The following is a 25,067-nucleotide window of genomic DNA, read 5'->3' as shown; positions in this document are numbered from 1 at the left end:
GCACAGTGATCTGCCTGACTGCCGTGAGAGTATAGCAAAAATCTATCCACTTCTAGTGGTTAGCAAACTGTTTTTCTTTTCTTTTCTTTTCTTTTATAATGGGGGCAGGAGAGGAGAAGGGGGAGAGAAAAAATAAATGCTTGACAACTGAATTTTTTTTTTTTAATTACCAGTAAGTGAGACAGGGCCAGCATGGGGCTAGGAGGTGTCCTATAAAATTCATAAGAGTCTCATTGAGTCCTAGACCAATCAGACATCCAGAAGAGTAATCAAGCCATGGTTACCCATGGGGTGATAAGTAGTAAACTTCAAGCAGTAGAAACAGGGGGAAAGTTTTAGGACCCAAAAATATGCCAACTGAACTTGGGCTGGACAGAAGGATTAACCACAATATTTGCAAAACAAGTAAGACAAAAACAGAGTAGCTTAGGGCAGTAATAGGTAAGAAAACACACACACACACACACACACACACACACACACACACACGGGCAGGAACTGTACCTTTTCTCAAAAATACATAAGGACCCAATATAATAAGAGGTTAATTTATTAAATAAGAAATTCAGGAACAACCCCTTCTCAAATGGAATCAGTGTTGACTGAGCTCTGCTCTGAGCCTCACAGTGGTGAACCAAGAGCTTCCCACTTCTCTTAAAACAAGAAATTCAGTTCAGTAACAATGAAACACCTACTCTGAGAAAAGTAGCAGAAAAGTTTCATGTAAGTACAAAGAAAGAACAGGTAAACATCAGTGATGATTTCAGAACATTTTGCTAAGAAAATTGGTAGGTAATTTTCTTTTTTTACAGAATTCAAAGCTTTGAATTTAAGTAAAATTTAGGCAAAAATGCACAGTAGCTTCACCTGGTGAAGCATATTACAAATCAATTCTTAACAACATCAACAGTTATACTTCTACTAGGTCTGTACCCAAAAGAGATCAAAGAAAGCAGAAAAGGGCTTTTAGTTAAATGCAGTTGTCCCTTCCACATCACAGGGGTTAGCGGGCAGCACCCCTGCAATCCGGAAAATCTGAGTAAACATTTTTGGCCCTCCCTTCGTACCAGAGAACTCTGAATGCTTGTAGCATTAAAAGGTAAAATGTGTTGATATTATGCAATACCGTACATATATTTTATGCATTTCTGAGTTTCTAAACTTTTTCTGCGTCGTCTGTTTGCCTTCAAGTGTTGTCTACAGCTTCTGCAAAACTCCCCAAAAATTCCCATTTAATTTCTTATGCCAGCCAATGATGTATTGAAACTGCAGTGTGGAAAGGATAACTGTATACATGTGCATGTGTGTATATGCAGATGTACATGTATGTGCATACATATATGCGTGTGCATATATATATCTGCTCTTTTGTGGTGGCAAAAAACTGGAAACTGAGGGGATACTGAACAATTGAGAAAAGGTTGAATAAGTTGAGGGATATGAATGTCATGGAATACCTACTGTGCTGTAAAAAGTGATCTCAAAGAATTATATGAATTGGTGCAGAGTGAAGTGAGCAGAACCAGAAAGACAAAGTGATGTGATAACACTGATATGAAAATGAACAATTTGGAGATTTTGATTACTGATAAAAAGTGAAATGAGGAGAACCAGGGAAACAATTTATACAACAGTGACAACACTGAGAAGACAACTTTGGAAACCCGTAAGAACCTTGACCAAGGTAATTCAGGATTCCAGAGGAGGTCCAAGAAGGAAACCTGCTATCCATTCATTACAGGGAGGTGATGAATTTAGGGTGTAAAAGAAGACGTATGTCTTTGTATATAGCAACTGAGAGAATTTGTTTTGCTTGGCTATACATATTTGTTATAATATCAGCTAGCATTTATATAGCACTTTAAGTTTAAAAAAGCTTTACAAATGTTATCTCATTTGATCTTCACAATACCCCTATTTTACACATGTGGAAACCGAGGCAGGGATAGGCTAGGTGACACCCAGAGTCAAACAACTAGATGATGTTACTTATGTCTGGGCAAAAAGGAGAGGGAAAGAAATTCTGGAAACTAAAAAGGTCAGGGGGGGTTGTAAGAAGGAGGATCCCCAAATTAATGAAGTACTAAGAGCCACTACTTGAAGCATGAAATTGTATGTAATCTCGGTAGACTGGAAGCTAGAGAAAGGAAAAGAATTACTGACAGAGCATGAGCTTCCTCTTCCAGGTGTAGCCTGAAGTAGAACTGGAGGCAACATACACTTGGCTACTGGGGTTTCCAAGGTTCAAGTAGAGCCTTCTCTTTGGACAAAGATATCATCCAATTCCATCTTGTTTGAACAAGTGACATAGTGACAATCAGACAGAGACAGCAACTATAATGGTGAGAGAGACTACATAGGGACCCAGAACAGAAAAAGAGCTAAAACATGTCAGCAACAGTGGGCGGAATGTGAGAAGGCTCCAAATAGAGGAGGCGGGGAGTGAGCCATGGCCCCTCCCTGAGGCCCATGAAAGGGCAGAACTTTAGACAGAAGGAAGGAAGGAGCAACAGTTCTGAAACCTTGGCCCGGGCCAGCTCTGTGGGAGAACAAAAGGGGAGAGAGAGCTGCTTCTATTTTCTTTTCTTTTTATTCCTGTTAATAAACCTGTTCTTTGCTCAAATATTTTGTAAGTCAGACAGTGTGAGGGATGAGCAGGGAGTGGGGACCAAGGTCCTTAGAGAGTCAGCAGCCAAAGATCAGATGTTCCCAGGGCTGGGTGGGAGTTAAGCTGTGGCTGTGTTTTTCTTGAGAGAACACAGAGATCGAACCCAGCTGGTTTCTGGGAGTCCAGATCTGAGATTGGGAGCCTCGGGTTACATCCTGGCTTAAAGCATAGCATGCTACCCATTTGGCCATGATCCATTTAAACTCTTCCTTATCCAAAACTTTCAACTCGTTCTAATGGAGCATTTTATTCTATGTTACTGTAGGTCTCATTTTTACAATGGACTCATTTTGCACAAATTTTTTCAATGGCCATTGAATTGGGGGGGGAAAGGTTCTTTCATAAAGTGAGAGATGCTCTAATATATTCTCAGTTCCAGTATAGGTTACAACTCATCTGCATCTTCTCATACTGCAGGCTTCTTATCCATAACTTTCCATAAGCCTTTCCTAAAGGATCTAACCAACACACAGTAGGTCTCTCCTGTTCTCTTAAAATCTCTGTCTTGTTGCCTCTCATTCTCAATACATTATTCATCCACCCCATTTCTTGGTCATCTATATCTTCTACGATGCCTTTTCCATCGCTTCAGCCAATGTCAGTCACATCTTACTGTCTACTTATATTTACTATATGGTGTCTTTCCATTGCTTGTTTGAGGTTTTTGTAATTTTCACTCTTCTGAGATCATGGCATCCCATTATTTCTTTATACAGGGTGTCCCAAAAGTCTTAGTGCAGTTTTAAGTTTTAATAACTTCAGAAGTATAAATGCTACAAGTATATAAAGTAAAAATGCTATAAAACCAACATTTGGAAGTTACTTACATTTTAAAATATTCACATTTTAAAAATTAAAATTCAATGTAATGACCATCCTGTGCTATATGGCACTCTGGTCAGTGTTTGAAACTTTCATCTGCTATCGCTTGGTGACTGAATAGACTGCATTTGTAATCCCAAACTTAAGATGATACGAAGAATGAGGTTTTGATGTATACATGACAGTTTTGATGTAACCCCACATGAAACAACTCAATCCGGTGACCATAGTCACTGCAAGAGGACTTTTTCTACTAATTCACCGGTCTGAAGAAGGGTCATCCAGAAAATTCCATTAAAATGAAATATTTACTATGCGAAAGCTAAAATAAGTGCAAAAATAAATTTAAGTAATTAACCTCTCAAATGGTATTTTTGTAAGTTTATAGTCTTAATATTTTTGAAGCTGTTAAAGCATCCTGGGGGCTGAGCAGGATGCCTGGTACTTAGGAAAAAGGATGGAGATACAGACCAGGCTTGTGATTTCATTGGCACAGATACCTCCTACTAGAGAGATAAAGTATTTACTAAGTTATATACCAGGCATTGTGCTAAGCTCTGGAAACACAAATATAAGCAAAAAGAAATACAGTTCTTGCCTTCAAAGAGCTTATATTCTAAGAGGAAACTAGGTGACACTGAATAGAATGATGGGTCTCTTAGAGAGTTGCCTAGAACACTGAGGGGTAAGTGAACCCATCACTTAAACCCACGTCCTCCTGGCTTTAAAGCCTACTCTAACCACTGTACCACAATGCCTCTTATTCTTACTCCAGGGCACAGTAGGAGCTTAACAACTGCTTGTTGATTAATGATTAAAAGACAGACCGATTCTAGCGTCTTTGATAGAAAGTGAAGGACACTCACTCATACAAAAGAGAAGAAGTAGCAGTACAGATATTGCCAGAGCATACCAAGTAAATGAAACAGCTCCCAAACGTGTGAGCCAAGCTGAATACTGTAAAGGCGGGGCAGAGGAAATGGTGCCCTATGCAGAGCACAAGATAATTCAGCATCCTGAAATTAGGTCTGAATGTTTCCAAATGGAGACCACGCAGGGAATCAATCAACTTGTGTTTATTGTGTGCCTATATGCAAAATCCTAGATGATATAAAATGAAGTCACTTGGTACATATTTACATTAAAATGAATTCAACTATGACTTTAGACTATGGATTTGTGGTCTTTTCTGTAGGACAGCCCCTTTTTGCCAGTCTAGTGAAGTTTATGGATCCCCTATGTTTTGTTACTGACATCCATTATTGAAGGAAATGCTAAATATCTGTTAAAAGTTAATGAAATTAATAATGTATTTTTTTCCCATCCAAGTTCATGGACCCCCTGAAATCTCTTCATGGACTCCATGGGCCCCAGGTTAGGAACCCTCTCTAGGTAAAAGAGAGAGATAATTAAGTAGTGCAGTTGCTCAGGCAGTGAGTGAAAGACAGGAAAAGGAAATCTGCTGAAACTACTTTGGGGAGATAGGACATATACAAAGAATATACAAAGCAACAAAGAAAAATACATAAGAGAATTTACATATGCAATTAAGTACAGTCCTCTTTGCATCCGTCATCTTTGAAAGCTAGCCATTTACTCTAAATGAGTCTGCCATTGCTAAAAACATTTTTGGGTTGCCTCTTTTGAAAATATCTTCAAGCTCAATTTTAATTTTAAAAAACTATTATTATGTAATCACACATTTTCCTCTTCCTTTTTTGTAACTACAAACAAAATTTCTCAAGCTACCTTGTTTACAAAACTTGAGTCCTAATGACTTTTTTTAGGTTGCAAAAATTAAATCTGTCCTCCAAGGGCAAACACTCTGAAGGCAATTCAAAAAGGAGTGCCCCAGAGGCAATAACAATAGTAGAGAACCAAAGTACACAATCTTCCAAGGCAACTACAGGCAATAATTCACATAAAGTTGTCCTTACCGACTTGAGTTCAGAGCCAAACCCCACTGTAAAGTCACAAAATATTGCTGTAGTGTCATTGGATATTCAAAATTAATATCCCTAAAATACAGGTCTTCCTATGTCACTTACCTGCTCAAAAACCTTCGATGGCTCACAGCTGCCTAGCATTAAATACAATCTCCTCAGCCTTGCACTGAAAGCCTTGCATGTGGCTCCTACTTACCTTTCCAAACACTTCATATCACTCCTCTTCACACTTTTAATGCCTCAGCCAGGCTTGCCTATTCACAATTCCCTGAATTTGATATACCTTAATCTGCCTTGTCTCTGCCTCTGCAACCTGGGCTGTCCCCATGCACCATTCTCATCCCTCCCTCTCAGAATCCCTTGCTTCCTTAAGACTCAGTTCAAATGCCTCATCCTCCATGAAGCTTTTCTGGGTCCCTTCCTATGTTTAGTCATTAATGCTTGTGTGTGTGTGTGTGTGTGTGTGTGTGTGTGTGTGTGTGTGTACACATATGTATATGTTTAGTTGATTAGTCATAGTTGACCCCCCATTTGGGGTTTTTTTAGCAAAGATACTGGAGTTTGCCATTTTCTCCTCCAGATCACTTTACAGATGAGAAAACTGAGACAAACAGGATTAAATGAATTGCCCAGAATCCTACAGCTAGTGTCTTGAAGCTGGATTTGAACTCAGGGGCTCCTAACTCCAGAGCTAGCACTCTATCCACTGTACTACCTAGAAGAGAGAAAGACAGAGACAGAGAGACAGCTCTCGTAGATAACTTAAGAATATATATGTATGTATATATAAGTACATATGTATGTTTGTGTATATATCTAGTTCTAGAATCCACCTGTACCCCTACAGGCTGTAAGATCCATGAAGGCAGGGACTGCCTTATTTTGGGGGGGGAGGGTGTATTGTCATTGCATAGCACAGTAGCTTGTATATAATTAACAATTACATATTTGTTTAATTTAATTTAGCCAATCACCCATTTATAATACTGTTCATGTAGAATTGTTTTCCGATAATAGTGTTTCACCTAACTTCGCATCTTCCTAGAATTGTAGGATGAGGCTATTGCCTATACTTTGAAAGGAATGAAGTCATTTGAATGTGTAAGTTCTGCTACTTTGTTAAAAAAATTCATCACATTTCTGTGTAGTCACAGCTTTATACACAGGAAAAGGGAACTAGCAATCCAAGGCTGTAACAAATAGGTCCTAGAAACAGGGAAGCGCTACAGGAATGCTGAAGAACAAAGGGATGTTACGAACAGGTAGAGCACAGGTTCTTAATTTTTAACCTGGTATCCTTGAACTTGTCTTGTTCTTTTAAAATATTTTAATAAATGTATCTCAATATAATTGGTTTCCTTTGCAATAATATGTATTTTTATGCATTTAAAAACACGACTGAAAAGGGGTCTACAAGCCGCCCAAGGGGATCATGACCCAAAAAGGTTCAGAAGCCCTGATTTAGAGAGTATAATCATAAGCTGAGAATGACTGAACCCCAGTATCTCAGTTGTAGCAGGCACCTGGCTATGTATCTAGTCTTATGCAAACCTCCCCTCCAACTCAAGTAATCATGAAGACTTAACCTGACATCCTCCAGAGATGGGGAATCCTTTACCTTCTTCAAGGAGCCCACTCCACATCAGGAAGGCTCTCGTTGTTGGAAAGTTTTTCTTTACATGGAATTTAAATCAACTTCCCTGTACACTACCCAAATTCTCCTGGTTCTGTCACTTGAGACCACAAAGGTTGTTTGGAACAAGGACCAAATGGAAGAGTGACTTCCTATAGATGGTAAGCTGCTCCAGATGTTCATGTCTGTAAGGCATGTGTTGATTACATCAGCCTTGGAGCACTGCAGAGCCTCTCAAATGAGATCCCTAAGAACTCAAGCATTCAGGCTACCTATACACACAGAAAAACCAAGTGGATAAAGAGTGTTTAGACAGAGACCCATACAACTGCTTGGCCAGCTGAGTTCTTATGAACAGACACTACAGACGGACGTTACATTCAGAACCGGACAGGAGACAATGCTGGATTGCCTTTAAGAAATTGTCTAGCACTTTTAATCATCCCAGGCTTCTCCTTGAAATAAAAGTTTATATATTTCTTTATTCCTTTTTAACATCAGCATGGGTATCACCAGTGGTACCATATGGCATGGCTTCAAGTCAGAGTCCCATCATCTTCAAGTCAAGCAAGCAAAGGGCAGTGGTGAGGAACGTGGTAGGCTTGAGTAACCTGCAACACACCAGCAATGATGGAAAAGCAGTCGGAGAATGTCCTCAGGGAGATGAATGCTAGAAAAAGATGGTGGGCAGGTGACGTAATAAGAGCAAAGGACATCCAATGAGCATCCTACGGGACTCACTGCTTGCCATGTGACTTCAAGAGATGGAGAGGAAGGCCCCGGAATTTGGGGTAGATGCCTTGTAGAAAATTCTTGAAAGGCACAGGCAAGTTCACAGAATAAAAAGATATGTAAGTGGGTTGAAATCTGGACCACTGGAAAGCCTTCCCTCCACCAGCATGGTGACACAGTAGAAATAGCACCAGCTCCGCAGTCTGTCAAATCCCACATGTGAGGCTCACTATCTGTGTAACCTTGAGCAAAGCACTTAGGCCTTCTAGGCATCAGTTTTGTAATTTATAAAATGGACAGTTTGGACTAATAGCTTCTGAGATCCCTCCTAACTCTAGATCTATGATCTTGCGACCAACATGGAGGGGTCCAAGGCAGTAGTGAAGGGCTCTGCAAGCTTTTCACTATTTTCCATGCCTAGACACTAATCTGATTAGAAAATCATAACCTTTTAGTCAATTAAATTCAACAAACATTTATTAAATGTGAGGCACTTGGGATACACACACTTAAACACACAGACATGTGGCCAATAGCCCCTGACCCCAAGGAACCTTAAAGAATTCTGCCAGGCTAGGGTAATACAACATGAATGCAGATAAATACATACAAGATAACTTGAGAGGAGGGCACTGACAGTTGGGAGGTTGGGTAGGGACATCAGGAGAAGCAGAGGAAGAAATAGCACCTGCTAATAAGTCTTCAAAGAAGATAAGGATTCTTTGGAGATGGGGGGACATAAAAAAAGGCTACTTCAGCCCTAAGGGTAGTAACTTGCCGAAGGCACAGAGATGAGAGATGGGGTATGGAATGTGGAAGTAGCTAGGAGTCTGGTTTTGTTGGAATATAAAATATGGAAAGTGTGTGTGTAATACATATGGGAAACTTGGTGGGAACCAGATTGTGTGGGGTCTTACATGCCAGGTTAGAGAGTATTATCTTAGCCACCAGACAATGGTGATCCAATGAAGGGTTTTGGGCAGGGGAATGACACTCAGACCTGTGATTCAGGAAGACTATTTTAGAAAATTAAAGAGAACACTGCATAATGAACCAAGCTTGGCCCCAGAAAGGAGAGATGGGGGAAGGAAGGAGATATGGGGGTGAAATGGTACACATACTGTCGGAAACAGGTGATTTATTGGTTATATTTTGCTTAACTGCCTTTCTGTTTCCTATTTTTAAATTTTTGTTATAAGAGATGGCTCATAGGATAGGGAAAGGAAGAGAAGTATATCTAGAAACAAATATGGGTGACTGTGTTGCACAGAGCACTAGATGTGTAGTCCAGAAGACTCAAATTCACTTCAAATTCAAAGTCACTTCAGAGACTTACTGGTTGTGTGAGCCTGGTCAAGGCACTTAACTCCCTTAGCCTCAGTTTCCTGATCTCTAAAACAGGGATAATAGCACCCTACACCACAGGTTTGCTGTGAGCGTCAAAAAAGATAACACATATACAGGGTTTTAGAAACCGTAATATATAAATGTTGATAAATATAAATAAATAATAAATGTTAGCAATGATTATCAATGAGACAGAACAAAAGGCATCAATGCAAATAAGATAATTTTTAAAAGAGAAGGTTTTTGGGTTTTTTTTTAGCATACTAGTGAGGATAAAGAGGCAGAAAGAGAGCTCATTCCCTATTTGTTTCATTTACATACATTTAGCCTCCCCTGGAGCCAAGACCATCTCTTCTTTCACACCCTGCCAAGAACACAACCTAAGACCGGGTATATGGCTATTGATTTAACTCGATGGAAAATTACGATTGGGCTCATCTTCACATCTTCACATATGATGCTGACACCAAGTGAATGGAAAGGGTTTTTCTGACTATAAACCTAAAAGATGACTGTCTACCACTGACCTTATCTAAGTAAAGTTAAGGCTGAGTGATTCAGGCCTCCCCAATTCTTACCAAAGATCAGAGGATTTAGAGCTGGGAGGAACTAAATTAAGCCTACAATTACGTGCCCAGGATTATACTAGGTACCTGAGGGGACATAAAAGAGATGTGGTCTTTGCTACTGAGATCATCTGGCCCAGAGGGGTCAAACACAGCCAGCAATACTCCTGGGTGTGCCCAAGCCAGACTAAGATGTAATTGGGAAATATTTCACAAAATAAATAAAAATAGATAACGTTAATATGCATTTTTCTAAGCCAATACGAGGCCTGCAGGGAGGCTTACCTATGATGTAATGGTATTTATTTCTACCTGAGTTCGATACCGATACTTTAGTCCAAATCTCTGACTTTAGAGATGAAGAGAAGGGAAGAGACTTAGCCAAGATCACACAGGTAAGATGTACAAACAGAGTTTGGAGGCCCTCCAATCAGAAATCCAGAGCTCTTTCCCTTCCACTAATTTTGGAAGCCCTGATGAAACAAGGTGGGCCATCTGTATCTAGCAAATTAATCCAATAATGACTCATTATTTCACTCCTCTTCACCTGTTTGGATCCTTACACTGATTAAATATGTCTTAAGCATCATCTGAACAGCTCCAAATGAACCAAAGAGCTTTCCTGGTAAAATGGAAAGCTCTTTGCCTCTGGGTTCCTGGGTGACTCCTGGTCTTCCCCAGGCTCAGTTTCCCCAGTTTTCCTTTTATAAAAGGAGGGGGTTGGCCAAACTCATTTGTAAGGTGCCATCCAATTTTAAAATCTCTGACCCTATGACCTATGTTTACCTTCCATCATCCAATAAATGTCTACTGAATATCAACCATGTTCAAGGCACTGTGTTAAAATGCTTCCACTAACATCCCACTGCAGATAAATGACCATCAAAAACATTCATAATAGTAAACTACTATTTCCTGGAAATTATACTTTGGGGGAAGCACCTATATGCTGGCTTCTCCTTTAAACTTCTAGGAATCTAATGTCTTTTCTACATTTTAGAAGGAGTCATGCCTTCCTGACATTTCGTAAACAAAAACAATCCCTAATCTATAACAATTACTCAAAAAGAAAAATGAAGATGCACAAGCACCCTCTTAACGCAAGAATGAGGTGATGAACCCTGGCTGTCAGGCTTCATATCATGTAGCCTTCTCTCATATTCAGTCTAACAGTATTCTGATTATGAACCACCAGTCAGGGAATCATGGAGCCCAGAAATGCTGACGTAGAATGGACCTCGAAGCTCATCTAGTCTAACCTTCAAATTTTACAAAGGAAAAAACCCCCAGAATTCCAGAAGGGTCTAGTTATGTGCCCAAGGGCAAACAGCTAATGATCATCCAAGTTAGGGAATGAACACAAGTCTTCTGAGTTTTGTATCCAACGAGCCTGGAGCTAGGGCATTTGCAGCCAAACCTCTGCAGGCATGTCAAGGGCAGCTTCCCATTGCCCCACTTACTCCTGAAGAAGTCTTTCCACTATTCTTTGCTCTCTCCTATTCCTTTTGGGTGAGACCCCAGGAGGTGACCACAGACTTGCAGATCTGTATCTGTATGATATGACACACAAGGAGATCTACACAGGTGAAATCACAAGTCCAGACCAAAACAAACGCAACCATACATTTACATCTAGTGGCATCAGAGTGGTATAGACTGAGAGCTGGAAGGGACCTCAAAGCCCGTGTACGTCTTCACCTTCCTCACTTTACACATGAAGAAATCAAAACCCACAGACCAGAAGAACTACCTATGATTTTTTTTTAAGATTTTAAAACAATGCAATAAAATGCTTGTTCCCAATGAATCTCTCAGATGTTGTTCCAGAAATCTGGAAATAAAAAAGAAGGCAATCAAAAGGGTTTTTTTATATCAAAATACTAGTAAAATGACTGATCCCTCTAAAGTTTCAAAGGAAATTTCTAAAAATTAACAAGTTATTTAAAAAAAAAAAAACCATGGGAAACCTTCACAAATCCATGAGATTTACTTTGTTTAAGGAAAAAAAATTAAAGCTTGAAAATTAAACCAGACCAGCTTCTTCCTGGGGCAGAAAGGATTGCCTTAAACTTTCCCAGGGAACATATCAGACTCTCAACAGTTAGGAATAACCACAGACACCTTACTCTATTGCTCATGGTTCAAGGGATGGTACCGTAACAGGACAAAATTGGTTTCCCACTGACATTGATCCTAGACTCTATTTTCCCTTAATTCCCTGGCCCAGTTCTTTCTTTCCTTTCCCCATGCTAGTGCCTTTCTTTTCCTCTCTTCTCAGGCTCCTCCTAACTTTCTATTTTCTTCTCTATGGCTCCCCAGACCAGCCTCTCTTTCTTAACTGGCTACAATAGGGGCAGAGAACTTTAACCCTAAAGCTAGGTTCAGCCCGAAACAAGCCGCCGATAATACTTGTTCTAGCTCAAGGATTGATTCTATACTATTTGCTTAATTTTCTTACCCTCCACTAAGTTCTTCCCCAGGACCTGGGGCTTTTAAAAGCAGTCCAGAATACTCCAAGGAAACATTTTTATAGTGAGGGTTCTCCTGGTCAGTTATTTCAAGCACTGCCAAACAGAGCAAAGATTTCCAGCAGAAAAAGAAAATAATAATTCTCTGTAGGGTCAGGCAATACTTTGTCAGTTGCCCATCTGAAAAACACATGTAGAGACAAGTATTCTCAATACAGAAGTGGGAAGGGAAGTGTCTGGTTTTAAAATAATATTTCAAATCAAATGTATGTCTCTTTAACAGCGTTACCTTATAATTAGAATTTTGTTTACTTTAAAGGGAAAAAAAAACTCCAGAGATTTGCACTCATCACTCCCTCTACTATTATCAGTCAAGAATTATAGGATCTGTCCTGCTGGCTTATGGGTAGTGTAAACAACTTTGCTAAATTGCTTGGCAGAGCACATATGCAACAAGCATATTAAAATTTGGAACTGACTCTGCCAGAATCAAATCATAGGGCTCCATCTGCATTAGTGTCTAGAAAGAATTAAGAGGCAACTATTTTCATGCAAAACAGATACAAAATAAAAATCAAAACCAATACATATGGATGATTCGTTTTCATTCATAATTTCAGAGTGTACACAACGAGCTCTGTGGTTGGAGGTCTTTGTCGCTTTTGAACAGTCCTCTATACAATGTAGTGTATTGTTTAAACACTGGAGCAGTTTAAGCTTTTTCTATGTATCCAGAAAGTCCCCTGGATTTAAATCCAAAGAAACCTGGCACAGCCACAAAGTTGACTTGTTAGTAACAGTTGCTGCCTTTAAGCAAATTGCTTATTAACGCAGAACTAAACTTGCTGCTTACAGACACTAATTAAGTGACGAATCTCCAAAACGATTCTCTACTTTGTCCTTTCCAATACTGTGTTTTTATTTATGTAACATATTTTCTTCCCACTAAACGTGGAGTGGAGGGTGGTGAGGGAGGAAAGAAAGGTAGACGTGCATGTCAGAGCACCATTATTGGCTTCTACGGAGTAAACCATGGAAATGCTGGTAAAGGAAAAACAGAAGAAACTCCAAGAGATGTGGTGGGATCCAAGTGACTTTTACTGGTTTTGTATTGAGCAAAGACATTCTCTTGATAGTCCCTGGTCCTCTTTCTTCCTGAAAATTCCTGGGAATTGAATGTGGAAGGACATTATGGAGTTTCCTCTAATCATTTACTATAACTATTTCAGTGAGCTGTGTTTACTTAACTTCTTTGCAAACAACAGAGTGAAATGTAAGCCTACTGAAAGATCGTATAAATAGCAGCAAACTAGAGAGGACCTTAAGAAGATAAGTTATATTTTATTTGAGTAAATAAACACTCTTTCAACTACCAGAAATTGGCTCATTGTGAAGGGTAAAAATATAATGTAGACACAATACGCTAAAATTAAAACAGCCTACTGAGTTGAGTAGAAACTGATGTTCCAATGCAGGATGGAGGCAAACTGATGGAAATCATTCTTCAGAACTCAACCCAACACATAATTTGTAGGGGGAAAGAAGTGAGCAAACGGAGTTTGTAAAATTGCTTTCAGGCTCTGCATTTAATATTAAGCTTCCACTGAATTTTTTTGGAATGGATACATGATCTCTCTTTTAAAAAAAAAAATGGTCCTAAAGCCTCCAATGCCAGACAAGGCTGATACTACAGGCTAAATAATAAAGTTATGAAGTACTAAATGTCTAATACATAATTACAACTAAATGACATCAGCAGTGCCCCACTCTATTTCTGTGTGCCTATATCTATACACAATATTACCCATTCTCTCTCAGAGGAACTGTTTACACACACACGCACACACACACATACACACACGATAAATCTGTATCTAATTTTCATCCTAACAAAACCCAGTTTTCTACAACAGCCACATGATAAAGTTTTAAGGAGGCTGAGCCGCCTCCTCACAGACTGGTGGGGATTTCTTTGTATCTTTCAACATTTCTTTTCGATCTCTCGCTGCAACAAATCCAAAGGCCTAGGAACACAGCTACAACACACGTCTAAACAATAAGAGATGGGGGCAGGGGTGGGGGTGGGGGGGTGGTACGAGGGAGGGAGGGAGGAAGGAAGACAAATCTGCCTTCCCAAACAGAGCCATCTGTACACTCCAAGAGATAAACAGCCAAGGAAAATTATCTGGGGACACAGGGTGGGGAGGAAAGGATAGGAAAGGGTCTAAATTGGGAAGGGGGGGGGGGAGAGATGAAGGCCAGCGTAAGGGTAACCTAAACTTTAGCTTTCCCAAACTGTAATGAGTAGAAACCCCAACTGGCTGGTCTTCCTGTTGGAGGTATCAGCACTCCTGGCTCACCTGGGCATGTTTTAGAAACCCAAACCCCTCCCAGTGACCTCATTCACCCTCCGGTGAAGTTAAAGTAAAATTAGTTTCCAGAGTAAAATAGTTACAGATGTTCTACCTCAGAAGACACCCCCTCCTCCTGCCCCACGCCCCCCACATCAAGCTCTTGTCATTTGATCGGCAGCACTGGGGGGACCTGGGTCCAGCCTAGTTCTGCTGCAAGGCCTTTTCACCTCAAGCGGGCCCAAAGCTCCCCTCAGCTTCCTGACTGCTGAGCTAATTAGAGAAAGAACAATGAAAAAGAGACTCCATGACACAGGGAGCTGTTCCAAACTGCCCCCCACCCACCCACCCAAATGCATTCAACGAAACTCGGGTAAAAAACTCCAATATGGAGATCTCAAGTCAGCAACTGCCAACGCAGACAGCCAGGAGACTTTGGTTCCTCATTCTCTTCTGTTCTCAAACCAGAGCTTAACACTCTTTTCAGTGTTTAAGAATACTAGAAAATGTGCTATATTTTTGTAGCATAAATCACATCGTTCAAGGAGAGGGGAATTTTCCACCAAGCAATGCACAGATGACTCCAAGCACACAATGAAGACAGCACTAAGGGCGGTTTAAAGCACCATCCAAATATAAAGGCATTTCAAAGGCTCCCCATTCAGTTAGAGCTGGGAGGGGAGGTTCCCTTAGAGGGTTTCATTGACTGAGCTCTCTACAGCTGGAAGGGACCTCCGATATCATCCAGGACTGGGGGATTGAGAGAGACAGAGACAGAACAGAGAAGAGATAGAGGAAGGAAGGAAGGAAGGAAGGAAGGAAGGAAGGAAGGAAGGAAGGAAGGAAGGAAGGAAGGAAGGAGAGACAGACAGACAGATGGGGTGGGCCCTTTGGCAGTCTGAAGAAGCCTATGGACCCCTTTCTCAGAACACTGCTTTTAAATGTATAAAGTAAAGCACACAGGATTATTAATAATCAGTTACACTGAAATGCAATTGGAAAAAATATTTTTAAAAGTGAAGTTCATATACCCCAGGTTAAGAACCCCTCCTCTAGACTAACCCCCTCACTATACAGATGAGGAAAATTGAAATCCAGAGAAGCTAAGTATATGACTTACTCAGAATCACACAGGTAGTGTCTGAGGTGAGATTCGAACACAGGTCCCTCTGACTCCAGAATTGATGTTTCTTCAACTATACAAGGAATGCCTGCGGTCCCAAAGCCTCAATTGTACAGAGAAGACTGTGACCCTGACTTGCCCAAGGTTATACAGATAGTAAGAGTAGCAGAGACAGCATTTAAACCAGGTCCTGTGTCTCCAGATCTCTCCCCTGTACCATGTTACTGATCTGCTAGAACCAATAAGTTATATAAACAGAAGTGGCAGCCATCTTGGAGTAAGTGGATGGATTAACCCTTATTGGGGGACTACCTGGCATGAGAAATAACAGTGATCAGAGATGCCTCCACTAACGATGATGATGATGGTGACAGCATCGTTTACATAGCACTTAAAGGTCTGCAAAGTGATTTATTTACAAATATGATCTAACATCATCTCCTTAATGCCTTCACTTCACAATTACGAAAGCAGAAAAAGAAACCCATTGGCTCAAGCAGGTAGAAAAGCTTGCTCTGAGGAGGATGACCTAAGGAATTAACCTATGACTGGTTTAACATCCACGGTTCTTGGAGAACAGACTGCTCTACTTTAGATATCCATAATTTGGATGGGGGAGGGCGAAGCTGACACAACAGACAATCAAGTCTGACTAGATCCAGAAAGGATATACAAGTGTTTTCAGTCTCTTCATTCAAGGAACTTCTCCTCTAAGAGGTGAGACTATATGAAACGTGAAAAGCAAGAAACCAGAGCACATCCCTACATGATCAAGGGTCCAAATGTGTGCTATGGCTGGGATACGTGGGCATGCCAAACCTCTGGGTGTCCAACCCAGCTCTTTGCCAGGCCTGCTGTATCTTCATCCTCATTCTATCCCCCCTCCCAGCCCCCATGAAGCAATTCCAAGCTGTTAGTGCTGCTGCCTTTGCTTCCTAAAACCAATCTGGCTTGGTATTCTCCCCCATACGTACACAAGTACATAATCTCCATGAGCACCGGGGATATTGTTTGTGTCTTGGGATCCCCTGCACCTAGCTCTGTGCCTTGTACATATGTGACAGATGCTTAATAATTACTGATTAATTTGTTGAAAGCAATGAGTGAAAAAATACATAAAGATTCCTGGAGGTAAGACTTGTTCTTTTCTTTAAAGGACAAAGGGAGAGAGAAGGCTGAGGCACATGACTTCAGTGACATAGGGAATTCCCAGGGAAGGAAACTCACTGTAGGAGAGCCAGTTAGCACCTTCTCTGCTACTCCCAGACTTAGAGAGGAGTGGTCTAGAGCAGAGGTGTCAGACATTGGCCCCATAAACTCCAGAGTGCCAAATGCAGTAAGAAAATATTTAACGAAATGAATAAAAATACAATAAAACATGGGTGACATTAACATGTGGTTTTCTAAGTCAATATCCAGCCAGGGTTCTCACGGATGGTTTAATAGCCCTCATTTCTATCTGAGTCTGATACCCTGCCTAGAGCCCTGAGAGATTCAGTGATTTTCCCAGGGTCGCACAATCAATATTGTTGTAAAATAAAGATAATATAATAAAATTAAGATAAAATAAAGATAAAATGAGATAATGTTTATAAAGCATTTTGCAAACCTTCAGATACTCTATAAATGCTAGTTATTATAGTATCATTATTATTATTTAAGGAAGACAATAATAATGATGAGAATGAGAAGCAATATGGGATAGTGGCTAGAGATGACCTGAGTTCAAGTCCACCTCAGGCACTGAGAGGCTGCTGGAGTGAGTGGGACAAGTCCCTGAATCTCTCTGTGCCCTCAGGAAACTCTAGAACCTAGAATGGAGAAGGTGGCCAACTGCATCAGAAGAAGTTACTTACCTGGAGCAACCTGCCCACATAAAATCACCGGGCCCATTGAAAATTAAAAAGAAATGAGTGGCTTCCATGATTTAAAGGTGCTTTCACAGTGACCCTGTGACATGTAATTAGTACAAGCACTGGTATTCCTTTTTCACAGGTTTAGAAACTGAGGCACAGGGAAGTTAAGACATTCAATGTCACAGTGGCGAGCAGGACCAAAATTCAGTTCTTCTGAGGCTACTTCTCCTTGTATTTCCCAACACTGCTTTCCTAATAACCTCTCTATATGGAAAGGCACATAGTTGCTAAACTATGTTTCTGTTTATCCTTTTATTACAAGACTAACTGCTGGATTTTGTTGGGAATTTTTTACTAAAAAAAAAAATCCTTAGGTTTAAAATAAATGTACAGGTTTAATTAATTACTCTGCTAATGAGAAAGTTCAGTTCCTAGACATTACCATGGATATAACTCCCTCCCGTTTGAGTCCTTCCCTCAGCTGCCTCTCCTCTTTCACCTAACCCTCACCCCTCCAAAAAAAAAATCACACACTATGGGTAGTTTTCTTATTCTCTTTTCCATTTTTCTGAAGGAAAGGCACTGAGGAAGGCAAGGTTCAGTATCATTTAGAGAGGAGTGCTATTCTCCACACAACTCAAAGAAAGCTTCTGGCTGGACTGAATTTCAGAAAGATCTTCACTAAGGAAAGAACAAAGAACTAACTAACTAGACCTAATAGTTCTAGAGCTAAAAAGAAGGAATGGAGAAAGCTTGAGGAATGATGAGGGTAGCCAGACACCCTCAATTCTCCTGGATAAAAAATGTAGTTCCTTTTCATTTGTGCCCAGAATAAACAGAGTAGAATTTACCCAGAATGCGTCAATGAAAATAACTTATCAAGAACACCTTAACTTTTTTTATATCCTCTGATTTCCACTGTCAAGTGTTACATATTCCTATTTAAGAAGAGGCATGGAAGTGGTCTCCAATAATAGGTGAGATCAAATAACACCCAGGAAGCTCTTCTGCTATAGGAAACAACAGTACCGAAGAAAGCCAAGACAGGGCCCTGCAGCTACAGGTCACAGTCTCTGAACTAGGTAGGTGAGCTCAAGTATCCTCCTCAATAGAACCTCATCACCACAAGGCCCAAAGGATCTACTTAACATGTACAACCTGGCAGTGACCCTGAGCACTCTAAGGGCACCTGGAGCTGACCCAATGTTCTCAAAGGCAATGGAGGCAGAGCCGAAGCTCTGGGCAGGTCCTAACCTATCAAGAAGGACTTTCCCTGACAGGCCCAGATCAGCCTCCCTCAGTTTGGGAAGGCTCATCACCAGAGGGCTTGTCATCAGTTAATTAGGAGTATTCTACAAAGACAATTTACTGAGATGTAGAGGAGTCTTGACCTGCTTCTGTGCAAGGAGTGTCTTCACTGATCAAGCCAGGTACCCTTGAAGAAATCGCAAGGTCTGGCATGGAAGGTCTGTGCCTATCTCCCAAAATCACCCTTCGGGGTTCGGTGCAGCTGTGAGCACTGTTTATACTGAATAAACCACCAGGACATAAACAGCTCACTATAAACACCACTCACATTTTGCTTTGTTTTTCTTCATTTCCTGTGTGTTTATTTTGGTGTTAAATAATGTTAACGTTCATAATAAGGAAAATAGTAACAGATGTTTAAACTAAACAGACTATATGGCCTATTATCTCCTGTTTCCCATACATCTGTTTTACTTTCAAAATCAGAGTCTCTTCTAAGTAACAGAGGCCACAGTAGAAAACTATAGCTAGGACTTCTCATTCCTACACAAATACTGAAACAACCAAGTCGAGAACGAGGCCCTCCATCAGCTTGACCTCATCACTTCCAGCTGCAGACATAAAATATTAATTTGATATCAGCTTTCCTAACAAGGTTTGGACTCCTCTAAAAGCTTGACAGCTATGTTGTACTTTAAAAAAAATACTTTATTTACTCCTTATCAGAGGATGATCACCCAACAGGGGCAGGGAAATGTGAAACAAAGGTTTGTGTTCACCATCTAGTGAAGGGGGAGAAAGTTTCAAACACAAACTATAGTGTATTCAGATACCAAGGAAACAAGCTGGATCACTTACTGCTTACTTAGGTCTGCCCTGTAATCTGAGCACTTAAAAGGCAAGTCAATACTTTGTGCAGCAGATTCAAAGAAAGCTTTTCACTGAAACACTCCAACCTACAGTAAGTAGGGAAAGAGGGGATTTCTAGCTCCAAAATGCCGGATCCTCCCCCACAAGGACAAAGAAAAACAACCAACTTGAGCAAGCATTTTGTGTTTATGTTTTCAAGGGAGGGGGGTCAGGTTTGTGATTGGTTTTAGGCACAGAGCCTTTTCCTTAGGAATATTCCCAGCATGTGATTTGAATTCATCGAATCCTCCAGTGGATTACAGTCTCCTCCTCATCCCAACCCCCATGTCTTTCTTGTCCAAAAGAAATGCTAACTTTAATTTCTAAAAGAACATGGAAAATGCTCTTCTTGAAGCTGCACTATTTGTACGTGGTTACAACAAAAACACTCCTACTGCCAAGCCAAATTCCCTCAGTGGTGCCTTCCTAGGCACTCCAAGTCAGGCCATTACCCCTTGTTCAAATTGCACGTAGATAATGCCAATTAAAGAAATAGAGTTTCCCTTTTACTACAACCAGAAGCAATTTTAAAAGTGCTAGACATTGAAAAATGACTGGGTTAGATTTTTTGGTTAGTTTTTTCCCCCCTAAAAATCTTTTAAATTTTCGAACTTATTTTTTTCTGGAGTGTTGTGTGTAATTATTTCCACAAGAGACCAGAATGTGGGGGAGTGGGGAAGGGAGGAGAAACATCCTTCAATGTCAGAATCCTCTCAGAGCTGTACAGGAAATGAGAAATCAAACAAAGGGCCAGTCTGTACTATCTAACATGGGTGCAGAACCAGTCCTCCAAAATGAATGGCAAAATTCTTTATGGTTTTTGTTCTATCACCCCGTTAAAACAAAAACACACTGTAACTTTTTGTTCTCAAATACAGGCAGATTTTTTTTACACAATCCCTGAGTTCTGGAAGGCCTAAAAATACTGTATGCTATGGAGAACAAATGCAAGCGCCCTGTCATATACCAAGATATAAAATGCTCTCCCAGTTGGACTTGTACTTGGATACTAAGATTTCTCTGTTCACAAGAATAAGTGATAATAATGACAACCAAACCAAGTGATCTCCCCACCCACCCACCCCCAACAGATCTCGAGTGTGTGTACATACACACGTATTACTGAGATAGCGAAATACACCGATAGGAACACATATCAATCAGAGTCCGCTTGGAGCAGGCGCCCAGCAAAACTCCCAGAGAGTATTTCCATCAAGTTCCCTCTTCAAGGATGCCGAACACCAAAGGCAACTTTGTTGCCTCAGAAAGAATAAATGGACCCTTGAAAGCCCGAAGAGGAGACCGACCCGCCAGAAGTACAGACAGCAACTTCCAAGGCAATGTTGTTAGAACACTAATCAGAGGGAGGGGCCTCCCCCAGGCAGGCTGGCAGACAGGCAGACAGACAGACAGACAGGCAGGCAGACACACACACACACACACACACACACACACACACACACACACACGGAGTAGATCAGTTTGGCGGAGGAGCAGGAGGTATCTACCTTCGTAGCACAGAATGCCGATATTGTTCATCTTGTCCAAGTACTGGTAATTCAACAGGTCCATCTTCATAAATAGCATTTATTGGGCTTAGCAGAGAAAACCAGCTTGTTTGCTTCTGCCCCAAAACGGTAAAGAGGATTCAAAAAAAAAAAAAATCAATTATTGCTTGGGAGCGCCTGGCTCTTTTTATTAACTTCACAAAAAAAGAAAAGAGAAAAAGCGAGAGGCCCAGCCTCAAACTATCAAAATTAAGTATGTAAAAGTTTAAAAAAAAGAAAAGAAAAAAGCACGCACACAAAAAGAAAGCTCAAAGCGCGCACATACACACACTAAACCCTTCAAGGGCTGGTTCGGAAGCTGTATGTGCGTCGTTAACCTTGACTTAGAATGAAAACGCAGTTTCAGAAGTCTTTACCAATCGTTCTTAAAATTAAAAAAAAAAGCAATAAAAAAGGCCACAAAACGAGGCACATTTCCTAGGACAAAGACACGCTAGTTTTCCTCACAGCCCAGCTGCAAGTTAACTGCACTGACATGCTGGCTATGCTTGGTATGACTCGTATGTAAACTAGCTTCCTCTTTCTAGCAGGAGGGAAGGACTGAGCATGCTCACTGAATCCCTGGAGCTCTTCAAATGTCAGGGATATTTTCTGCACAAGATCAGGCTCTAAATGTATTGAGTGTTTGAAAGAAAGAGGAGAAGGAGGAAGGGAAGGAGGAGGCGGCAGAAGGAGGGAGGAGGCAGCAGGAGGAGGAGGAGGGAGGAAGCAAAATCAGCAGCAGGGAGAGGAGGAGGAGGAGGAGAGCATTTAGAGAAGAAGCCATGTCAGAGGCTCTCTTGATAGGAGGCAGTTCTGCCACTGCACAATTTTGAGAGGGGAAAACAAACAAAAAGGACTTTTTCCCCACCAAGGGCTAAGTAGAAAGTTAAAAAAAAATACTAAATCCATCGTGCAAGCTAACAGAAGGATTTAACTTTTGGAAAGACTTTGACTTCAATTCATCAGCTCCAAAAAACATTCTAAAAGTTCAGTTTTCCTGAACTTAAACTTGCTATATACTCTTTCTCAGCTTATAATTTCCATCTGGCATTATAACCTTTCTACAATACGAACAATCAGGATATCCCAAAAGTCCCAGTGTAATTTTTTTTAGCCTTCAATCACTTAAAACTGCAGAAGGGCATTTGTAATAACCTATATCTACAACTATATAGATATTATTATTCTTAAATCAAGTTAGTTGTTTTTCTTTGTCTTTGTTGGGGAGGATCTGATATTCTGGAGCTAGAAATCCCTTCCTTCTCTAGTAGGGAAGGTTGGAATGTTTCAGTGAAAAGCTTTCTTTGAATCTGCTGTACTTATTGACTTGCTTAATGCTCAGATTATAAGGCAGACCTAAAGAATGGTCTAAACAGTGAGTGACAGATAGGCATATATACATACAAACACACACACACACACATACACACATAGGTATTTGCTGAATGTTTTCTCATCTGTTAACTTGCTGGGTCCTAAAAACTACCATATAAGGAAGGTTGAACACCTAATCAATTTTACAGATAATGAAATTGACAGAGAGAGGTAGAAGGACTAACTTGTCCAAGAGCATAAGGTCAGTTAGTAGAACTACTAATTACTACTAATAGTAGCACTAATACCAATGACTAGTACTCTTACTAATTACTAGAACCTATATCTCCTAACTTCTAATCACCTCCTCTTTCTGCTATAATATTACAGACCATTCGGGATTTAATTTTTTAAATTTGTGGTTTATTAATGAAAACTCTGTTTTAAGTCACAGGAAGGTCAAAAATTATTTTTCTTCTTTCATCCTTCCGTTACTTCAAATGCTGACCCGCCTTCCAGCTTTGTATTCTAGGTTCAGTTCAATTCAATTGATTAAAGACAGAGCTGAAAGCCACCCATAATGTAACCAAGTTCCTCAACTTATAAATGAGAAAACTCAGGATCACAGACTTGCCCAAGGTCATGCAGACAGTCAATGTCATGCTGGGACATGAACCTCATGTCCTTGGATTAGGAATCCTGCATTTTGTAACTTGAATTGAATTCTGGGTCAGTAGCATTTCATTAGGTTGTCCCTTCCTGAGACAGCTGGGAGCTCAGGCTCCAGTTTCTTTGAATTTTAAGGAGCTATGAGCAAAATCGAATCCTTACATTTAAGTCCTGCATCTCTGAATATTTTGGAGTTAAATTCTCCACTTACCCTTTCTATTCTATGTCATCCTCCCATGCCTGGAAGGGATTCTTCCTCACTTTCATCTCTTATCTGTTGCTGTCTTCCAGGCCCACTAGAGGTGCTATCTCTTCTGTAAAGCACTGCCCCTCCCCTCCAAAAAACAAAACAAACCCCGCAAGCCCAACTTGACAACTGATCTCTCATAATATTTGGCTTGTGTCTCTGCTTCGTGCTTAAGTCAGTCTCCCTTGTATCAGTTACTCGGTGCATGTCTTTCCCCATGAGACCGTAAACAACTTGAGTCAGACCCGTAACAGATCTCTATTCCTAATGTTGGCACCAGATACGATGCATTGCACATACGGGATGCTTCACACACGTCTGTGTTTAACTGTAGATGCTAAGAAGCCACTTGTTATATACTGTAGACTATATGTACACAGAGTAATTTTGGAATACAGGAAGGATCAGCGATTTCATTGGTTTAAGGGGTTCCTTCCTCTGAGACTGAGGATGAAGATAGTCTAAATCCTGGTGGATTGGTTCTAGGGAAATGCCTGAAGCACAGAGATGTTCTGGCCCAGGGGTTAGCCAGCTGGTGAGCACAAGAAAGGGGAATGAAACCCAGGTCTTCCGAATTTCAAGTCAGCCTTCCATCTAATACGCTAAGCTGCCTCTCTCCTGTATATATTTACAAATAATATAGAAGCAACATGTTGTACATATTGACCAATAATGACCAGGTAGTGCAGTGGATAGAGCACCAGTGCAGGAGTCAGGAGGACCTGAGTTCAAATCTCACCTCAGACACTTGACACTCACTAGCTGTGTGACCTTGGGCAAGTCCCTTAACCCCAATTGCCTCATCCTGGGTCATCTCCAGTCATCCTGATGAATATCTGGTCACTGGATTCAGATGGCTCTGGAGGAGAAGTGAGGCTGGTGACCTGCACAGCCCTCCCTCCCTCAAAACAAAGTCAAGTGCAAGTCATGTCATTATTTCTCTGATGGCATGGTCTTCTTCGGCAACAAAGGATGAATACTCAGAAAATAATAAATGTTGGAAACATTTTGATAGTTTTTAAAATATATGTAAAGTAGCTCAATTTAAGATTCTTCTTCTATGTTGAAATACAGGTATCTCAGCACCTCAGAGAGCTAGCCTGAATGTCAAAAAGTCCTGGGTCAAATTTCTGCCTCTGACACATACTGACTGTGTGACCCTGGACAGGTCACTTACCTCTTTGTATTCCTGCTAAATCTCTATGACTCAACTGCAATTGCTTTTCAGGGTACCCAATACTACCAAAACCAAAGATCTACACACCCTTACACCCTAAAACTCCAGGCTGAATGAAATAAGTATGCTATTGACACAATACATCCCTCAAAATTATATGTGATTTTCCTTTGTTGAAGTCTCATTTGAATAACCATTAGAAATAGCATTGGTTGTTATAAAACGAAACCTAGTTAGAGACAGGTAACACAGTCGATAAAGCTCTGGGGTTGGAGTCAGAAAGAACTGAGTTCAAATTCTGCTTCAGACACTCACTAGCTATGTAAACCCTGCCTCATCTATAAAATGGGATAACAGTAGTACCTACTTCCCAGGTCTGTTGTAAGGATCAAATGAGATAATATTAGAAAACCCTCTGACCAAGAGGCGGGAAAATAGTAA

At 40.6% G+C, this 25,067-nt stretch overlaps 1 protein-coding gene across 5 annotated transcripts in view; it reads right to left on the bottom strand.

The window, feature by feature from the left end:
- VGLL4 (vestigial like family member 4) overlaps positions 1-25,067 on the bottom strand; it is a 182,306-nt gene that overhangs the window by 74,894 nt on the left and 82,345 nt on the right. The window contains exon 1 of one of the 5 annotated variants that reach the window (XM_072598471.1): positions 21,178-21,809. The exons of the other annotated variants lie outside the window; for them this stretch is intronic. Within the exon in view, the coding sequence (XP_072454572.1) occupies positions 21,178-21,256 (79 nt within the window). The 5' untranslated portion in view covers positions 21,257-21,809. Of the gene's footprint in view, positions 1-21,177; positions 21,810-25,067 lie in introns of those variants that run through there. 5 annotated transcript variants of the gene reach the window in all.

The sequence above is a fragment of the Notamacropus eugenii genome, chromosome 3 (genome assembly GCF_028372415.1).
Source record: "Notamacropus eugenii isolate mMacEug1 chromosome 3, mMacEug1.pri_v2, whole genome shotgun sequence".
Classification (NCBI taxonomy): Eukaryota; Metazoa; Chordata; class Mammalia; order Diprotodontia; family Macropodidae; genus Notamacropus; species Notamacropus eugenii.
This window is presented reverse-complemented; position numbering and strand designations above follow the sequence as displayed.